Raw genomic sequence first — 19,581 nt, forward strand, 5'->3', positions numbered from 1 at the left:
AATCTTGAATACCTCTAAAATGCTCTGTATTATTAAACTGATAGTGGTGTTGCTTATTAATGGTACTGCTATGGGAAGGTAATGAGATACCTTTAGAGCCTTCTTGGTAGAGTCGTTTCAGGATCTTGTGCTATTATTTCTGAAAGAGTATGGTAACAGAGAGTATTGGGAAGTCTCAGGAGAAATTAGGCAAGATAATGGGATCGCTGAAAAATTAACACAAGTCACAGCTGTATGAGAAAAGCTTTAAAAAGTTTTTTCAAAGCATATAAAGTGAAGAGAAAAAATGAAAGCGACTCCCCAGGCAGGGCTGAAATAGATGTATTGTATCTGCTGATGCATAGTCCTGTAGTGTTTGGCATAATTTGAAAGTTGAATTTACTTTAAAATTTATAGTTGTTTCTAAAAAAAAATATTGAAAAACAACTTCATATTCAATTTCCTGAAATTGCAAAAGTTAGGCTAAGTAGAGTAGGTTTGCTTGTTTTCATGTGTTAATTCTTGTATTCTGAAAGCGTGCAAATGGCATTTGTCTTTGGATTTACAAAAACTCTAGATATTCAGAGTTTGAATTATTTAAACTCCCACAACACATGCACTTTTGCTTTTCAAGCTTGAGTTATAATTTAATTAAAAACTTCTGGTGCATCGCTAGCTATTTAAATATTAAAATGTTCCATGGATCACTTTCGATTATCTACCATCATGAAATTCCTGAAGATGTCAGATTTTTAAGATTCCCAAAGTTGCACTTGGAATTGTCTGTTGATGCAGTGGGGACTGTGATAATTACATACATCCATTAGTATCAGCAGAGGAGATAAACTTTGGGGAGGCTTAATGGGCATGTCTCAGTGACAGCTAGCAAAGAACATTTGGCATGATTAAGGATGGATTTGAATGTACTTGAAAATATACTCTCATTATGGACGCCCAGTGGAAGTTGCACTACAAAAGTTAAATTCCCGAGAAAGAGTTGTGTGGCAGGGAAGCTTTGAAATCCACTGTGGCCGTCATCCAAATTACTCTCTTCTCTTTGTGTCTTTCCGCTGTCAGATTCACTTTGTGATGCCCAACTTGGTTCCCTGCATCTTTGAAAAGAGGCAACCTGTTGATTTCTGTGTTTCAGATTGTCCGAAGATACATCAGGGACTGGCTTGAAAGGAAGAAGCCTCCATTTGGCGCTATCAGCAGCTGTGTGCTCCTGATGATCATCTACACCACATTCTGTGATACTTTTGCCAATCCAAATATCGACCTTGACAAATTTAGCTTGATCGTAATAGTGTTCATAAGTAAGTTCAGTCTTAAAACATCTTATTTATCAGTGATTCATGGGTGCAATGAGCTATATGAATTGCAAAGGATGGGGCTGGGGTAATGCTGAAATGGGGCTAGAGCTTGTACTTTTAATGTGTCTAGCAAAATAGATTACCAGACTTCTTAGGGGCTGGATGCTTTTAGGAGATTGAGTAAGCATTTTGATAAGGGTGAACCCTGCTACTTAGGTGTTCCTGAGACTACTCAGTGGACCTTCCCTTGTAAAGGGGCATGGTATTACTTTCCAAGTGTTTCTGACTGTTCTGATTTGTCTTCTTGTTTTTTAAACAGCCATATTTGCACAAATGAGACATTCCAAACAGAAAGGAAATATCTGTTTTTAAGCTGTTACTCAAAAGCATTGTTAAAACTTTTAAATAGTTCCTGACCATGTTACAAACCTAGAAACTAGTTGGGAGTTCGAAGGTGTTGATACATTTCTGTGGATGAACACATTTGGTGCAGAGTTTTTAGAAGCACTCTATTCATTCAGCCTTAAATAATGCACACATGAGAATAGACTGTTGGTATCTTTGCCATCAGTTAAAAATACACTTGCAGATCACTACCTCCCAGGGAAGGGCAGTGGTATACAGGCACTGTCTTCTCTCCCTGTAGGTAATTCCTGTCTTGCTTCAGACTGTGCAGAGACAGGAGTTTCAGTTTGCTTGAAGCAGAGGTAACTACAGTATGCTACAGTATAAATCACGTCTTATGTTTTCTAAAACTGTTAGACTTTAAGAAATCAGTGCATCACTTTCCTGAAGTATGTGTATGTGCACATGTTTCTGTCTAATAAGAATCATGTACCTTCTATAAATCCAACCTTCACTGAAGTCAGTGGGAAATTTGCCTCTGCACTTAGTGGGTCACTTTTTATTCCATTTTACATGTTCTAGTTGTGGCCTTTTTTTTTTATTATGAAACAGTATATGTGTGTCAAATGCTACATAGAATTATAACTGGTACTGTGTAACTGTTTTATTCTGGAAGCAAAGAAGAAGGAAGCCATTCAAATGAGCTTTTGCAAAATGGAGGCAATACTTGTTTGCACAGGCATCTGAGAAGGACCACGTGCCTAAATCAGTGTAGGGTTGTCAGAGAAAAAGAGAGACATGGAAATCTCCAACTCTGACATAACATGCAGAGAAAGAGAACGAAGTAATTTCATTACTGTGATGGTCACTACTTTGAAAAAAAGTTGCCTTTGAGATAAAAAGGCACGTTTTTCCTTAACAGTTGTGGGCTGGTTGCTTCCATTTCCCTTCTTTTACTTTCTTTTGACAGAGACAGCTCTGCATTTGTGCCGTGTGTAATTATGTACACTACTTGCAGTACAATGCATTAAAATCATTATATATACGTTTTCATTTCCAGTGTGCATAATTGGAGTTTCTTAGTACAAATATTAACATAAGCCTTGAAATGCTAGGAACTTATTAGGCATTTGTTTTTGCTAAAACGTTTATAAAACTGAACAATAAGGAAGTTGTGGAGATAAGTATGTATGCTATATTCTAGAAAAAAGTTTTTGAACCTACATTGGATGTGTTGGCTGGATGCGTGTGTTATGTTATTACCAGGATGTGAAATTAGCACAAAGATTTTGAGATGAAACTGCATTTATTATTCTGCTGATTAATGTTGTCATGGAATTTTTATGTTAATATGCTAGCCACAGCAAAATATGCATGAGGGATAATTGGTAGTAACACATGCATATTGCTTTACAGAAGTATACGTATTAAGGGATTTTTTTTCTGTGCATATTAAGTTAATGTACTTAGCTGCAGAAATACTGTAATTCAGGAACAATGGTTTGCTTCCGTAGTTCACGAAGGAAGTATTAAGTGCATGCTGAGGTGACATTTATACATCCTAGGAAACGTATGTAAGAGAATGGAAAATGTCACTGGTAATAGCTAATATCCATGCCATGTTGCCCAGTTATAAACTGGGGTCAAAATCAAATGCATTGTCTTGGCTTGCACTACCCTCAGGGACACATTAGCCTTATTGCATTCACAAGTTTTGCAAGGAGAAGGGAGAGGACTCACCCCCAGATTCTGCTGAAAGTAAGAGCCCTCCCCCCAGCACACTCCCCCCGAAAAGGGCCGTACAGGTCATAGGGCTTCTCCTCCAGCTCTGCGGGGAGTTCCTGCCCTCCAGCGCAGAGCTGGTCTCTGCAGCCCCAGCAGCTACTCACAGCACAGCTGGGAAGCCGCCTCTGCTCCCTGAGCTCATTCCCTGCATCTCTGCAGATCGAGTATGGGCTCTGCGTGTCCCAGAACCCCTGCGGGCATCACGTGAGCTGGCAGAGAGGAGTCCTCCCCTCAGGATGCACAAAACCCATCCACACTTACAAAGTTGACTGAGCTTGAATGAACAGCTGCTTTGTCTGATGTATGCTGCCCAGTTCAGGAATTAGCCTTTGTCTCAGAGGGAATTAAATGTGTATGATTATCTCCTGTTAATAGTGATCATTCATCAGGAGAGTAATATACCCACTGTGTGAGAATATTTATTGCAATCATGTTTACACGTTGTACTTTCTTCTGTTAAATAGAAAGGGGGCTACATTTAAATATTTGGCAACCAAAGCACATCCAAGAGGTTTTATGTTGTTGATCCCATAAGCAAAACTAGTGAAAACAGATGTGCAGCATGCAACAGTGAATTTCTCTGTAATTCATTGTTTCAAGAAATATTTCATTCAGAAGTTACCTCGGGAAGAACTTGTGTAGTCAGAATACTAGCCCTGTCTTGGATGCGATGATACATATTGTTCTTGCAGACATGATTGTCCTAATCACCAGCCTTTAAAGGCTGTCATTGGATTTCTCTCAATTGACTTGGTCTAGCCTACCTTCTGATCTGTTGTGTGAGTGCAAAAGGCGCATACATGGTACTTGCAGAGATTTAAATGACCTTCACTTCTGTGATGCAAGTCCAGTTTTACCTTGTTTCTCTTTCAGTATTTTCTGTTCAGATGAGCTTCATGTTTTTGACCTTCCTCTTCTCTACAAGGTAAATGAGTGTCCTATAACAGAATGCTTGAATATTTTTGTGTGATATTTTGGTTTTGTGTGATACAAAAATGTGAAAGCACAGGTTTCCGAATAGGGGTGACCTCATTTTGATATTTCATATTGTCCTTACTGCATTTTCTGTTAGCATTTCATAGACTAAGAGACCAGGACCTGAATTCTGTCCTTTCTTGTGTGTTAATTACAGAGTTGTTAAATCTCAATCAATCACTGCTATACCTCATCCACTGAAAAAAAAAAATGGATTTGCACAGATGTCACTGAAGGTATAATTTGCCCTGCAGACATGCTGATGACATATGAGAGAGAGAACTCAGTTTGACTTTTTACATCTCAAGATACATTTGCTGGGCTGGCAATCCACTCCTCTCTGTATATGTCGAATCTGTTACATTTATATGGTGGTTCTTAAAAGGCAGTTGTCCAAAATTAAGGTTTGGTATAGGTATTCTTTTTCTAAGAAGAACAGTTGTGTGTTCACTTCTCAAAAAACAGTTCTGTGAGAAGGCTTAGTGCATCACTTGAGCTAGTTAGAATATCCAGCACTGTCCTCTGATTTGTGCTTCCTGGAGTATTTTCCTCAGCAGCACTCTGCTGAATGTGAAGTGTCACAATACAGCAGACTCCAGACATATGCTTTATATAAATTATACAATATCTGTAAGGGGGAATCATAAAGAAAGGTGCCACGTCTTACAGCTACTTACGCTTTTTTTAGTGCCACAAGGAAATTTCTCTGTGACAAGGTCATACTGTGACCTTGGAAGGCAATTTTATATAACTTTTGAATGGCTATACTTGATCTGGAGGAAAGATCTGCCCCAACTGTAAAATCTAAAATGCTGTAAGTAGTAACCAGTTCAGACAGCATGATAAATATTTAGAATCTCAGAAAATTATTCCAAATTTGGACCAAAGAGTGATCCATTAACAAGTCATATACCTCTGCATGTCATTTTTCCACCTTTCCCGGCATTGCTTCCAATGTGTAAACCTTTAGATGAAGTTTTTCTCTGAAGTGGAAGATAACTACCTGTTCTAAGCAATGTTTGTAGTGTAGACTCAGTATACTGTCTAAATTGAGCTTCTTGTAACCGTTATATACTAGGAAAGAAAATCATAGGTCATGCTCTTTTTTATTATTTTTTTTCACAGAGGCAAACCTGCCACTGCTGTGATATAGCATGTTTGCAAAAATAGCCCTGGCTGGAATAAAATTTGTCCTACATACTGTGTGTTCAGAATTCCTCTCTTTCACAGGGGAGCATATTCAGTAGAGAGTTTGCAACAACTGAGAAACAATTCTGCTTAAAAAAAAAATCAAACACTACTGTTCATTTGTTGGTAGAATTATTTCTGTCACTAGAACTGATCAAAGTGATGTGAACTTGCATATGGATCCTCAAAGTAATATATTTGATTGATGATGTTTTAAGAAGGTTTTTGCTATTAGAGGTTATTAAAACTCTTTCTTTTCTAGGAATGACTCTGGTTTCACACCAGCAGATACAGTGGCTATCATTTTCTGTTCCACACACAAATCCCTCACCCTGGGTAAGTCAGAAGATAAGCTTTTGAGCAAAACAACAGTAACATTCATAGCCTGTTTTGTTGAAGAGGAAATAAAAGTAACTGTTTGCTGGCTTTTCTGCTTAAATGTTTTTCATTTCAGTGTGGCAAGTAATGCTACCAGTATGTTATTAATTGTAGGATAATATTTTTGCATACATAAAATAAATGGTTATTACAGGACGCGCAACGTAGTCTTTTCAGCTCAGATTTCAGGTGTATCGTTAAGACCTCATGGAAAGGTGGATTTTTCTTTCTGTTTTTATATTGTTGTTCTGTTGCCTATTCCGATATTGATAAAATTTCAGCTTTGTTACTAAAAATATTCTAAGGTATATCTTCCCAGTCTCACAATAAATTTCTTAAACCTCAAAACTAGGATGTACAAGTGAAAACAAAGCATGTAGTGTATTCAGTAATCACAAACAGATAATAGTCTTTTACTTAATATGAGCGAAATGTATGTGTTTAAGTCTGCACATTTTGGGGGGCAGTGTTTTAATTATTAGAATTAATTTATCAAAATAATATTGAGATATTTGTCATTTAAAATCTCTTAGTGATAAGATGTTCTAGTGTAAAGTCACAAAATACTGTCTCAGAGTCCTGCTTAGAGTCACTTGATACTGCTTCATTCATTATGTTCAGTCAGTGAAATGACTAGTACTTGAATATTTTCGTGCTGTTTTTCAAAATATGAAAACGTGTTTGATAGAGCATATGCAACTAAATATATGCCTTTTCAAGACATAAACACAGCTAGTGTCAATAAGGGAGTTAAGAGCTCAGCCTGAAGTAGGGGAAGAACGAGTTCGAACTTAGAGAGGTGAGATGTTTTCAGGTCGGTTTGATAAGGTAAAACTCATCTCAGGGTTCTTTGCTTCAGCCAGGCCTGTGCTGCAGAATGGTTGCAAGCATCCTTGGCAGACTGTGGGAGGTGAAAGAGTCCCTGGAATACAAGGGAAAGGCAAACATAATGCCTCTCTTCAAAATGAGGAGGGGCCAAGGAATTATAGATAGTGAGTTTAACTTAATTTCGTAGGAAACTACTGAAACAAGTAAATAATTTTAACAGTGTAGGAGGAAACGAGGAAATGAGTAAGAGTCCCATAGATTTGTCAAATGCGTATCATATCAAACCGAATTCATTTCCTTTCATACAAGGTCCTGTGGTTTGTGGAAAAGTAGCAAAAGTTGCATGGGTTAAGAACATCCTGGCTTTTGACACTATTGCGTGGTGTTTTGGGTTCCACAGTTCAAAAACAATGTGGACCAATTGGAAGGAGATCAGAGGAGAGTGCCATAAATGACCCCAAGTCTCATAAATATGGCCCATGAGAAAGGTTGAAACAACTGGGTTTATTGAGAGACAACAGCTGAAATACAGTAGTGATCTTCAAATGCATAAAAGGTTGATGCAAAGTAGGAGAAATGACTCTTTCACAGTGGACTTTGAAAAGGGAAGAGCTTTGTTACAATGAATAAGATTGAAGCAGTCAGGGAAGCCTTACTGTAAAAAACACTTCAGCCGTGGAATATGTTGCCTATCAGTGTCGTGAAATATCTTATCATTGTAGACAAGCTTCAGTCAGGAATTAGATAAACTGTAGTTGACCCTGCCTTGGAGCAGTAGATAGATTAAATGACATTTGAGGTTCTTCCCAGTCGATTGTTCAAACTGAAGCTTCAACTAGTAAATGTGCTTGTATTCAGGAGGACGGTTATGTTTGTATTTATAGAAAGCAACTCCACACCTAAATCATAACACACTACTGTACTTGCTGCAATATGGAGATGTATAGGAACTTAGGACACAACCATGATATTACAGAAGAGAAGTTGGTTGTATCTGACAGCACAAATGTGTAATTTGCTTCTTTCCTCCCCTGTGAAAACAGTTTTATATACACTCTATGAATACTTCCGCAGCATGTGTTGGCACTGAGAAAATAACCACAAAGCCTTTTTAAAAAATATTTAAGTCCTGAAGGGGCTTGCTTACCTTCACCCAGAAAAACCATTAGAGACTCTTCATCTCTTTCACTTGCTCTGCCAAGCATCCTCATGTAGCATCTTGACCCACACCCTATGTGAACAGCTGAGTCGGTGCACATTTCATCTGCTAATACACTCTCCTTTTGATATTTTATTTTCTTATCTAAAAGAGACTATTTCCAGGTTTGTAGTTTGCTTGTCTTTTTGACTTGCGTTTTCCCAATTCCAGGTTACTGCTCTGATTAGCACAGCCTGAGGAGTCAGATATACTTTATATTTTGCTGCTGTCTTTGCCCAATCACAGCAACAACAAAAACAAAAAAATATTTACACCACCTTGACTTCAAGGACTCCTACAACTTCTCCTCAGCCATATATACTTTTATCTCATACAGATGTTTCATATGAATAAGTGTGCAAATTGAAACGAAACAGATTCATGGTGGAACACAGTATTACAGGACTGTTTCTTGGCTACAGACTGTTTCATTTGTGAGCTTCAGGACAGATTGCTTTACCTTCATCTTTGAAGAGCTTGTGACTCATTAAAGGCATATTCTGCTCTGTTTGGTATTAGTACCAGGTCTAGATAAGACAGAGGTGTGTAAGTACACATTTCTATGTAAATAAAGAGGATCGGGTTTTGTAAAGCCGTAGTGAGATGAGATATGCCCCTGAGCTGATGATGTAAACAAGAATTGTTAACCAGAGCAACTAGCATTTATTTCTTCACTGAAGCTGAAAGCAGAGTAGATAAAATTAGTTCTTAAGGATCAGCCATTTCTGAATGACAGTTAAATCTATCTCTAGCAGTCTTGTCCACCCTGATCTTAGCAGAAACAAGAACAGACACATGTATTTTACCTCCTATTCTTTTGTTGTTCTGTCACATTTCTCCATGTCCAGAGGTGTTTACTATAAACCACTCAACAAGAAACCTTCTGTTCTCTTGTAGCAGAGAGAGTTTTTCTCTCTCACAGTCATTTCAGTGCCTGAAAGCACAAACACAGCTCAGGGTCTGGTTTCATATCCATTGTGGAGCTGTGCTTTGTTTGTCTTTAAGATTCCAGTGGTAGTATATAAATGACCCCCCAACACTTGTTCTTTCACTTTGAAATTGATTTCTCTCAGTTTGGCAGGTAAAGCTCCAGATAGGTATGTCTGGTCCCTTCCCTGGGGAATTTACGATGGCACCGACAAAAGTGGGAGAAGAGCTGACAGCTTTAAAGCTTTAGAAGTGGTAATAGGAGAGGCATGAGAAGACTTTTATAAGTCACTTTCTCCCACACCATATTATGAAACCAACTAATTCCCATGCAGTGCATGCTCATGAGGCCAACTGCCACTTCCAGTGTTGAATCCACTGAATAAGTGCTTGCTTTGCACGGAGATGAGTGCTGTTCCCATATGCTGGGTTTTATTTTGTAGACAGAACAGTTGACACACTTTTTGTCTCACAGATCAGAGTGCAGGGCATGTTTGTGTAAGGACAAATTACACAGGGTAGGTGCCTTTGTGTTTCTTAGTTAGGAGCGCAAGCCAGTATTTCTGAATAGAGGTGGATGCTTTGGCAGTTTTTGAATACAGTACATCACACATGCAGAAAAAAATAATGTTATTTGTATTTCATGTAATGAGTGAAATGGGATATAAATTTACAAGTAGTGAAGATAAATATAGTATTCACAATGCCCTCTGGCATATTCACCCACACTTTGTTCTCTTTCTCTCCTTCCGCCTACTCACATATATGCATAGTGCATGTGAGCACACACATATGCGGACATTTGATGCATGGCTTTTATTAGTGCATTTGCCATTGATTGATTAGTACTTAGTATTAGTACTTCTTCTATTGATTGATTGCAGATGAAGTGACTATTTGACCTTTAATTATGAGCCTTGCTATTGAAAATGACATTGAGCTATGGCTTCACATAATCCATCTGGAAAGCCCGACATGATGCCATTCCCTGGAGTTCATTCAGTGAGAAGAGAAGAGGCCTCAAGGAAGTGCAAAGCTATCAGTGTGGCTCATCTAAACAATACTGCAGAGCTGTTGCTTGGACTTACATGAAAGTTGCAGCCAAGTACGGAACATTATTTTATCTTTGGCAGAGTTGGCAGAGTGAATTACTAGCCAGAAGTTACAACTCCAAAATAAAAAATTAGGATAGTCAAAAAATATTTTTAATTTACTTTGTGATACTTTTAATTTACTCTGTGAATTTATTTTAGGAATAGAAAATGGAGTAGTGGTACTTTTTGGCTCTCACAAGTGCAAATGTCTGGAATGCAGGTATGATGAACCGCAGATTAGTTTAAGAAAAACAACTTATAATGAAATCAGGGTATTTTGTGATGCATAGTGCATTTTTCCTCATTTGTATTTAACAATGTTGCTGTTCTTTCATTGTGGAATTCTTAAGGTAATGCAATCAAAGTTTCTAGGGTACAAAGTACTTCCAGGAAAGAATAATTTTCAAAAGAAAAGACAAAGCCCTTTGTATTGTTTTAATTTCATTCAAATTTATTTTTTTGAAATACTCAGCTACTTACTCTGTGAGTACAGAATTGATAGTCTGTCCTTGAACAATTTTTAAAAGCACTGTGTAATGCACAAGTGGATTCACAGACAGCTCAATTGTCTGTGAGCAGATCATCTAGGCTATGGATTAATCAGCCCATGCCTTCCCTCAAGTTCCCCAGCTGCACAATGTGACAGTGCATCGTGCTCACATATAGCTCCAATCTGCTCACAGCTATCTAGAGTTTGCTCATGTTTTCTACAGATCTCTTTACAAGTTTTTCAGAGGTAAGTAATTATATTTGCACAACCTAAGCCACTGCTGTTTAATATTAGTTGTGTTCTTGCTTCATCCGGTTGTTCCTGTACCCAAAGTCTGTGAAATGCTGCACTAATCAAAAGCAGGCTCTTATTTTGTGGTGATAATCACCTTTTCCTTTAGACAGAAAAATGGCAAACTGTTCTAACTTGTGTTAAAATAAAACGTAGATCACTTTGATTTTAACAAGGAGGCCTCACTTAATTAATAATTCTGTGATAGAAGGTAAGATTGCAAAGTCAGATGCATTGCCCTAAGTGAATATTCAAGCCAAACTCTGTGGTTGCTTTTCTCTGCTCCTGGCAGAGAATTGTCCTCTAAGGTGGTTATTCACCAAGGGACAAACTGTGACTAGCAGTGAATGTGTGAATAATTCCATAAAGATGTAAAAAATAATCCTGGTGAATTGCTCTCTAAAAGTTTTCAAGAGTAAGATTTGTGATAGTATTTTCTACTTTCAAAATTTTCCTGTGAATGTTGAACAAGAGGCATTACTGCTGGTATCCTGTCATACTTCCTGGTGTTACTAGTGATTGAATTTGCAGATATTCTTATCTGTTCCAGACTTTTAATCTCATTTCCTACCCAGCTGTTAGAGTGATGTAAATGAAAATGATCTGGCTACTACTCTGACTGGAATAGGTAGGGTGTTGACCCTCAGAGAAGAAGGGAAGCCAATGGGAGAAATGCGATAGAAAGAGTGTGTCATGTGGATACCATGTCTGGGCTATGTATCCCTCACTTCTTCCAGAGGGTTAGGAACAGAAGGGCCCCCTTGATCCCATGCCTGCTTCTGAGATCCCAGGCGATTTAGTTGCTGCTAAAACCTTTCACCAGTTTTGTTAGCATGATTCTTTGGGTCAAACTGAAAAGTTTTTCTCATCTCTTCAGTTTTCACACGTTAATTGCTTGGAAGAAGCAACAAGTCATTGGTCGGGCTTTTTCCTCTTCTCTATAGTTCACCATCTCTTTTTTCTCTGTCTCTGGAAAATAAGAACTGAGGGTTTCGTATTACATGAGATGATAGTGGGGTGAGCAGAAGCACCCAAATCCACTAGACTTCTCTCCTGTCCGCATCTTTCTTTGTAGCCTAACTTGAGGGCAGCTGGATTATCTTTCCTAGCTCATTAGTTTTGTAGAAGCGATGTTTAGTTCTTACCAAACGATATTATCAAACAGGTCATTATCATGTAATCGGCATGGCTTTTTTCTCAGCAGACCCCTAAGGAAGCCTGGGGAATGCTGTTATTTCCAGTATGGCTGCCAGATCAGAATACTAGCAAAACCAAATTTAGGTTCGAGGCAAAGATTTATGTAATTGGAATAGTATATATGTTTCCTGCTTGCACAGACTGCCTAATGCACCCAAGGTGACATGTCATTTTGCTGTATGTGCAAACATTTCTCTAATACTAAGCCCACCACTTGCTTTAAGGAGACTCTCTGTGAGAAGTCAAACTGACAGTTTTGAGTAGGCTGTGGTCACCGGGATAGTATGCATCGGAGCATATCTTTTATTTCTCCTTGCTACTCACATATGTAGCTGGGCAAGTACCACTGCTCGTCTCCTTCATACCAGGACATCCCAATGGGCTGTACTTTCAGGAAGGAAATGCCCTGGCAGGCCAACACGAAAGCAAGAAATGGTTTATTTCAATGAGTTCTAGTGGCTCTCAGACACAGGGTACCTGATTCTCCGTTGCTTTTTTATCACAAGATTTGCAATGTAGCATATCTAATATATTGCAGTTTACTCAATGTTGACTTCTTTGTGATTCCAGAAGGGAAATACTGGAGGAAATTAGGGAATCTCTTTTCCTTTCTGACCTGAAACGTATGTTTCTTTGATTAGACTTTGAATGTGGCTAGAAATTCTGCACCAGCTCCCAGGGCTTCCTTTTCATCTGTATACTCTGCCAGTAGTAGGTTTTTTATTAATATTTAGAAAGTTTGCCTCCAGCAGTACTAAAATGTGCATCAGAGGACAACAGTTGTTTACTATGTTTGAACTGAAGAATCTCACCCAGGAGATCTCATTCACTTGAAGTTTACATCTCTCAATCTCGACTTACAGAAAGAGATCGATGAATAACAATTGTCATTTCAGAGTTGCACCTCTCCAATTATTTATTTGGTTGTGTGTCTTCCCAGATGTACACATAATTGGATCAGACACTAAAAACCAGATTGCAGGTTTTTAATGACAGCAAGCTCGTACCTCTTTATAATAAAAAAACAAAAAAAATAAACACATATCCATCTGTAAAATGATAATGACACAAGAGCCCTCCCAACCCTCCCTCCCCACCAAAAACAGTTAAAGTTAATTTATCTGCTTTAAGAAACAACATTATACTCAGCAGACAGCTGACAGGTTACCCTCAGGAAGATCCATGTTTGGACATGACTCAAGAATTTTTACTTCAATCTGGCAGAGCCTACAAGTGTCACCCATGCTAAAACTGTGAGTATTGAAGATGATGTTGAGTCTCCCTGAGAGAGTTGCATCTACATTTGCTGCTCTCAGTGCACCTTCTGGCAGCCAGTCTGAGCTGCTGACTCCAGACACTTCTGAAAGAGTGGGTGCAAAGACATAAAAAAAACCAACACCAACAACAGCAACAAAAATTAGAAATCCTACAGTTCATGGAATTTTAGAATTTTAGGATGTGAAATAGTATCCCTTAGTATTTCTAGGTAGTGTGCTGTTTTCTCAAAATGCCTTCCCAAATGACTGGAACATTAAAGCTTTTCTGGCTTCATAGCTCTTTTTCTTGGACTCAGAAATCAGGTAAAGAGATGATTGAAGGAAAAATATGCTAGTATTCCTAACATTATTTTTTTTCTTTGTGAAAAGAATATTTTTTCGTTTTATCATTTATAATGAATTTGTGGTATCGTGTTTTCCTTTGCGTCAAAGCTTCAGGAGAAAATGACTTAAAAAAAAAATCTAATTAGAAGATATGACACAGTTTGGGATATAATCCTTTCCTTCTTGTGTTTACAAAAATAACAGGTGTGACTATAAAATAAAATTATACTTTTAAATATATATATGTAAATAAATCCACATAATCAAGACTTTAATGCTGAGAGAGATGTTGGCCTCAGCTGCATGTGGAAGGGGCAGTAATGTTGAAGGAAATAAACAAATCAAATATCAGCTTATGTTTTTAGGAAATTTGTCAGTCTGGTTGTCCAGAATTCCTTTCATTAGTGGATCTAACATATTAAACCTCCAAAAAGTATTGAATACAAGAATTGTAGAGAAGGGAAGGAAGTGTTTAAATTCTATTTATTTAAACTTCATAGCTTAGATATTAATAGTGAATTACAAGGAAGATTTTACCCTATGCCTTGAATATATTATGTGTGTGAAGAATGAATTACCTCCAAGCAATAAAAAGCACTGAAGTGTTATGGTCAGCTTACAACATTGCTATGCCTGCGTTGTGGTCCCAAATTAAGGATGTCGCATCTAAAATATGACTCATGATGGTTCAATTCATTCTTGTATTCCCTGTTAACTAATTATTACTACCATGTTGTCAGGCAGGTGGAGGAGGTGTTCTAGAGTCTGAGGCACTAGTCTTCAGTTGTTGATGTTAAATGTTTCATTGTTGGCAGCTGGTAAGATTGCCTGTGTTGTTCACTAAACATCACTTCCAATCTGAACACATGCATTGAAAACCCAGAAATAGACGAACTGTACTTTCTTCCTCTTCCATCTTTTACATTAATTTACTTAAAAATTTGATAGTATCACAATGTCTAGTTTTCTAGTAACTACTTAGATTTCACTTAAAATTGCTGATTTATGATGAGTATAGAGAGCCAGTTACCTGAAGAACAGGAATTACTAAAAGCATTCAAAGCATACTAGTTTTTTTTTTCTTAGTTATGACAAAAAAAAAAAATCCTTATTATTACTTACTTCCTTTCCTTCTCCTTCTTTATTTGAATATTAGACCAGCAAAGTCTCTTACAACATAGTGTGGGTCTCAGTGAAATTCTTGCACTCTTATGATAATTGTATGGACCACACTGTGTGATCACATCAGTCTGATTCAGTACAGAGCCTTCCCAATATTTCTAGGCCTCTGAAAGAGGTAAGTCACCTAGTGTAGTGCAAGGGCCTGTTGAACGTTATGGTAAATCAGTTCTTTCCCAAGGATGGGGATGAAAGTGAAAATGTTTGATGATTAGGGTCCATGCAGATCTCCAACTTAACCAGGACAGCTCACTCACCTTTTTGCAGTTTTCCCCTGCAGCCATTCCAGACTCCTTTAATCTCTCATCCAGTCCCTTGTAAAACCTCCTGATTAGATGTTTGTTTTTACCACTTCATGAGTCTTTTTTTTTTTTTTGCTTTTCATACACTTATTACTGAGCTGAAATATGAAAACATTATCTTTCCCCACCCCGACAATATTTTAAGCCCATGTCTTTGTACAGCACGTATACTTGTGTGGGCAGAAAGGCAAGGGGTAGTAGTCTCAATTGCTACAAACATTGCAGGTCCTTCCCAATCAGTCACTGAGTGTCATATCACCTGGAGGCAGTTGTGGTTGTGTTGATGGATGATTTCCTTATCCCTACCAGTAAAAGTTAGATTTCTATGGTAACACTAGGTTTTGTCACCGAAGTGCGATTGAACCAAAAATGCCACAAACCGTTGTGCAGGCCTGTCTAGCCACTGTGAATGTAGTCTTACCTTGATATGGTTATTTCCTTTTGGACAAGAGAGTAGTTAATGCCATCTGTTACTTCTCTCAACCTTGATCCCCCTGCAGGGTACAAATTGACTTTAAGGTCTACGATCTCTTGATTAGGACTGAGAACAACAACAAAAAAAATCCTAGAGTTACAGGTGGAGATTGGCAGGAAAAGGATGACCAAATTCTACTCTGAGGAAGTTTTTGTCTGGGGAAGAGCTTGGCTGACTGTTTTAGGACAAGCTTGCAGTAATCTATTCTCCTTCCAGTTTAATGTGAATTCATATTACATTGGAAGGTGCTTTCTTCAGCTGAAAGTGGTTGTACTCAGTAGTGAGCGAGTATTTGTACTGTTACTGGTAGTCAGGTATCATTCAGCTATTCCCATAACTGAAAGAAACTGGTCCTGAGGGAAGAGCATTTAACTTGAGTTCAGTGCATATTTAGGTGAGGGTAAAGAATCCTTAACTGGTTATTTTGTCAAAAGCACCATGATATTAGTATGTCATAGCAGAGTCTTAACAAGGGCAATAAACAACTTCTATCCCTGGGTAGCCTTCACTGAAGAAAGACACAGTATATGAACTTCTGCCTCCTCAAAACTAACCATTGCAATCTGATTTGCCCTGAAAAAAAAGCAGGGAAATCCTTAAGAAAGTTTGCAAACCAGAGATTAGCAGTATGTTGCCACTCTGGCAGCTGTCTGCATGAGCAACTTTTCTCTAATCCTGTGTACTGGATTTTTCCAGATCTCACCACCCTTTCCTACCATGCAGTCACTGGACTGCATGTGATGCTGTTCTGAAATTCAGCAGTAAAATTTCAGGTGCTCATTCGGCACTGTCTTTGCAGAGAGAAACTCAGAAAACCCCTGTTTTGGCAGTTTAGGAGGGGTTTAATGCAATATATGCCTCCCTTTGCGGGCCTCTCAGTTTAAAAAAATGAAAAGCTTTTTGGCCTACTGATGTTCCCTTCACACCAACCCCTGAGAGGATTCTTCAGAAAGACAGCATAGCACAGAGAGTGTCAGAGAAGCCACCATTCATACACCTGTTTCATTTTGTATATTGCAGTTGAAGATTATGGCAATTGAGAATTCTGAAATGTATAGATGGAAGAAAAGGGAACTGAAAGTGCACAGGTTAAGGATTTTCTTCTGAGTATTTCCACTGCCTCTCTCTAACAGTTGTTTGACGCTCTGATTCCTTGTGATTTCATAGCCTTAGTGATGACCTCTTTGTTTTGTACCAAAATCTCTTTTCCAAAGAAGAAATGCTGGAGCATTTTGTGATTTGGAATTTGTTTCAGTAATGTAAGCAATAAAGTTTTAGGATAAATTGTTTGTTATAAAGACATTTAAGGGGAAAAACCTATACAGTGAAGTATCTAAGTAGAGCATCTAGCAATAATTCTGCTTTGGGTGTGAGAGATAATGGCCTATGTTTCAGTGGTAATAAAAATGTTCTATTAAGTTCTCTGAATCCATCGCAATGTGATAGAAAACAGCAAATGATGAAACACTGCTTTGAGGGGAGCTTACACATCCAGTGAGCATAAAATAAACATATTAAAATAAATAAAAAAAAAAACTGGTTTCCAGTACTTATTGTTTTATCACTTCCATCATGGGTATAGGATAAAAGAAAACTCTTACTTGCTTGTTAGAAGAAGAAAGCTCTTACTTGAAGTTCTTACTTGGCAGATGTCAGTTGAAAGCTCTGCTATGGAATATGCTGCAACGTCAAACTCTGTTGGGTGATTTTAGACAAATGTGTCATGTGTGACATGGAAATATGGCATGCTGTACATTAGCGATTTCCCAAGTGTTTGGATCAGGTAGTAATGTGCTGAGAAAGTGCTCTTTATCTCTCCGCACTGTGTACTTGTATAGCAGTGGGGAAAGGCTTTTGGTAGAAATTACTTTAGTCAGAAAAAGAATCCATTTACAATATGTGCCTTCTAACATCCTTCAGACAATGCATTGTATTAAAGAGGCATTTTTTGATTAATGTTTTATAAACATTTTTCAGCATGACAGCTTAAAGTCCCTGTAAAATTGTAAATGCGTGCATAGTGCTCACTTCCATAAAGTCAAATGCCATCTCATAAAGTCTGGTTGGATCCTGTCAGTGACAGTGACACAGAATCAGTACCTTAGAGCATTAAAATTAATTTGCTTCATTTATATTACTGCCATGATAGCTAGATGAAAAGAGTCCTATATTTAAATTCTCTTAAAAATACCTTCAAATCTTTTAGGATTTTTATTATAAGTATTTTACAGTTAACTAAATGTGGAGAAGCGCAGCATAATATTTTCATGGGCCTTTTACGAAGGGTGACTACAAAATATGAAAGTAGCAAAAGGGAAAGGGGAGCATGTGGGAAGTTATACTGGGTGCAAAGCTGGAGGAAGGATAAATAGCTTTCAGTTTTGTAGACTACTACAGGAACAGTGGCCTTAGACCAGGGCTGATAAACCGCAGCCTTGGGACCAGACTGGAATACCCTAGAGCAATAGAAAGCAACCAGGGCTTTCCTATACCAGACCGTAAGAGCAGTCTTCTCACTCCTCCTTGCTTCAGTTCCTCAGGTGTGCGAAGTTCTTGCATGATGGCAAGGGGTTGGTGAGAATGGAGACAGGGAGAAAAGTGAACAGTACTCCATGTCACAGGGATAACTCCCTTGTCTTAGTTGCAGTGGGCCTGTACCTCATTTCTGCTCTCTGTCCTCTCGTCATACATAGTGAGTGAGGGTCTTTGGCAGAGGAGTTGAACCAAGTTGCTGGAAGCCTGTAACTTCATAAACTGGAGCAGCATGGATTGGTGTCTGTGATGTGAGACTTCAGACCATGACAGCAGTCTTAAAACTCACCAGTCTGTATACAACCTTTGTTAATTCCAGCATTCCTCCATCAGTGTCAGTCAGGATGAAGACCCAAGAAAGTCAGTCCAACTTCCCTGAAATGCAGATAAGCATGATTTAATGGCTCTGTGAAAACAGAATGACAGATCGTTACAGGTGTCATTCCTTACACATGTGAATGCTTCATTCTGTAAGTAAATGCCCTAGTGATACTGGGAGGCCACAGGGGAAGGGAGCATCTGCTGTATACTTTGAGAAAACGAGAATTATAGCTATGCTAGTGGCTTGTTTTCTACAACAAGTGATTTGATCCCATGCAAAATTTTACTTACCTTAGACTAAGCATGTAGCTATCATACTCCATTAATACCAAGAACAATATGCTATAAAAATGAGGAAAAGAAGAATGGACAGCCCAAAATAAAGATAGCAAGCTCCATTTTGCTTAGCACCTTTATTCCTTGCCATCTATCCAAAAGATTTAAACTCTTCTTACAGTAGCTTCTTACAATGCTAATCTCATAATCTCATCTTGAAAATGCATTCTGAGCTAAGATATAGCAAACAGCATCAGCCCAGTCATCAGATGGGATTTGTTTTTCTTTCTTTTTAGGTTGGGTTGTTGTTGTTTTCAAATAGTTTATTTAAAAACAAACAAGCAAAAAAAACCCCACCCAGTTACTTATATTTTTAAGAGAGGAAAAAATAGCTGTTAAAAAATATTTTTCCTAAATAGGAATTGGTGTGAGCTTTATGCTCATGAAATGATACAATCATATCAATCATACTGATGCTTGCAGTTGCTATGTATTGGAATAAAAAAAAGTTTAGATAATATTTTTAAAAAGTAAATAAAAAGTAAATAAAAAAATATATTTTTTAAAAAAGTAAATAAAATCCCATGCTGTTTTGTTTAAGTTTGTGGTATTATGACTGACATAAGCATTTGTGACTGTAGTTTGTGGATCTCTGTCATGAAGTATTTTTGGAGAGAGTTGCATACTGGCAAAGTTGGAATTGCAAAAATCAGAAGGTACATAAAAAGGGAACAGAGAATTTGTTTTTCTTTAAACTACTGCTTACCTGCAAAAATTATTACTTCTTCTTTTCACCAGTTAGTTTTTCCTAGTAAATAGCAGGAACTTTAATTGCACATTGGTGGCTTACAAGAACCTATTGTTGTGACATGTATTTAAACAAGCTGTGAATTAAGAACCTCTTTCC

At 37.9% G+C, this 19,581-nt stretch overlaps 1 protein-coding gene across 8 annotated transcripts in view; it reads left to right on the forward strand.

Annotated features, from left to right (window-relative positions):
- Positions 1 to 19,581, forward strand: part of SLC10A7 (solute carrier family 10 member 7) — a 148,642-nt gene that overhangs the window by 119,330 nt on the left and 9,731 nt on the right. For 4 of the 8 annotated variants that reach the window (XM_050710242.1, XM_035549923.2, XM_035549912.2 and 1 more), the window contains 3 exons: positions 1,130 to 1,295; positions 4,296 to 4,347; positions 5,848 to 5,921. In XM_050710242.1, coding sequence (XP_050566199.1) covers positions 1,130 to 1,295; positions 4,296 to 4,347; positions 5,848 to 5,921 — 292 coding nt within the window. Of the gene's footprint in view, positions 1 to 1,129; positions 1,296 to 4,295; positions 4,348 to 5,847; positions 5,922 to 9,800; positions 10,139 to 10,169; positions 10,231 to 19,581 lie in introns of those variants that run through there. The other 4 variants (XR_007708165.1, XM_050710243.1, XR_007708167.1 and 1 more) reach the window with 4 other exon arrangements.

This window comes from Cygnus atratus, chromosome 4 (genome assembly GCF_013377495.2).
Source record: "Cygnus atratus isolate AKBS03 ecotype Queensland, Australia chromosome 4, CAtr_DNAZoo_HiC_assembly, whole genome shotgun sequence".
NCBI lineage: Eukaryota > Metazoa > Chordata > Aves > Anseriformes > Anatidae > Cygnus > Cygnus atratus.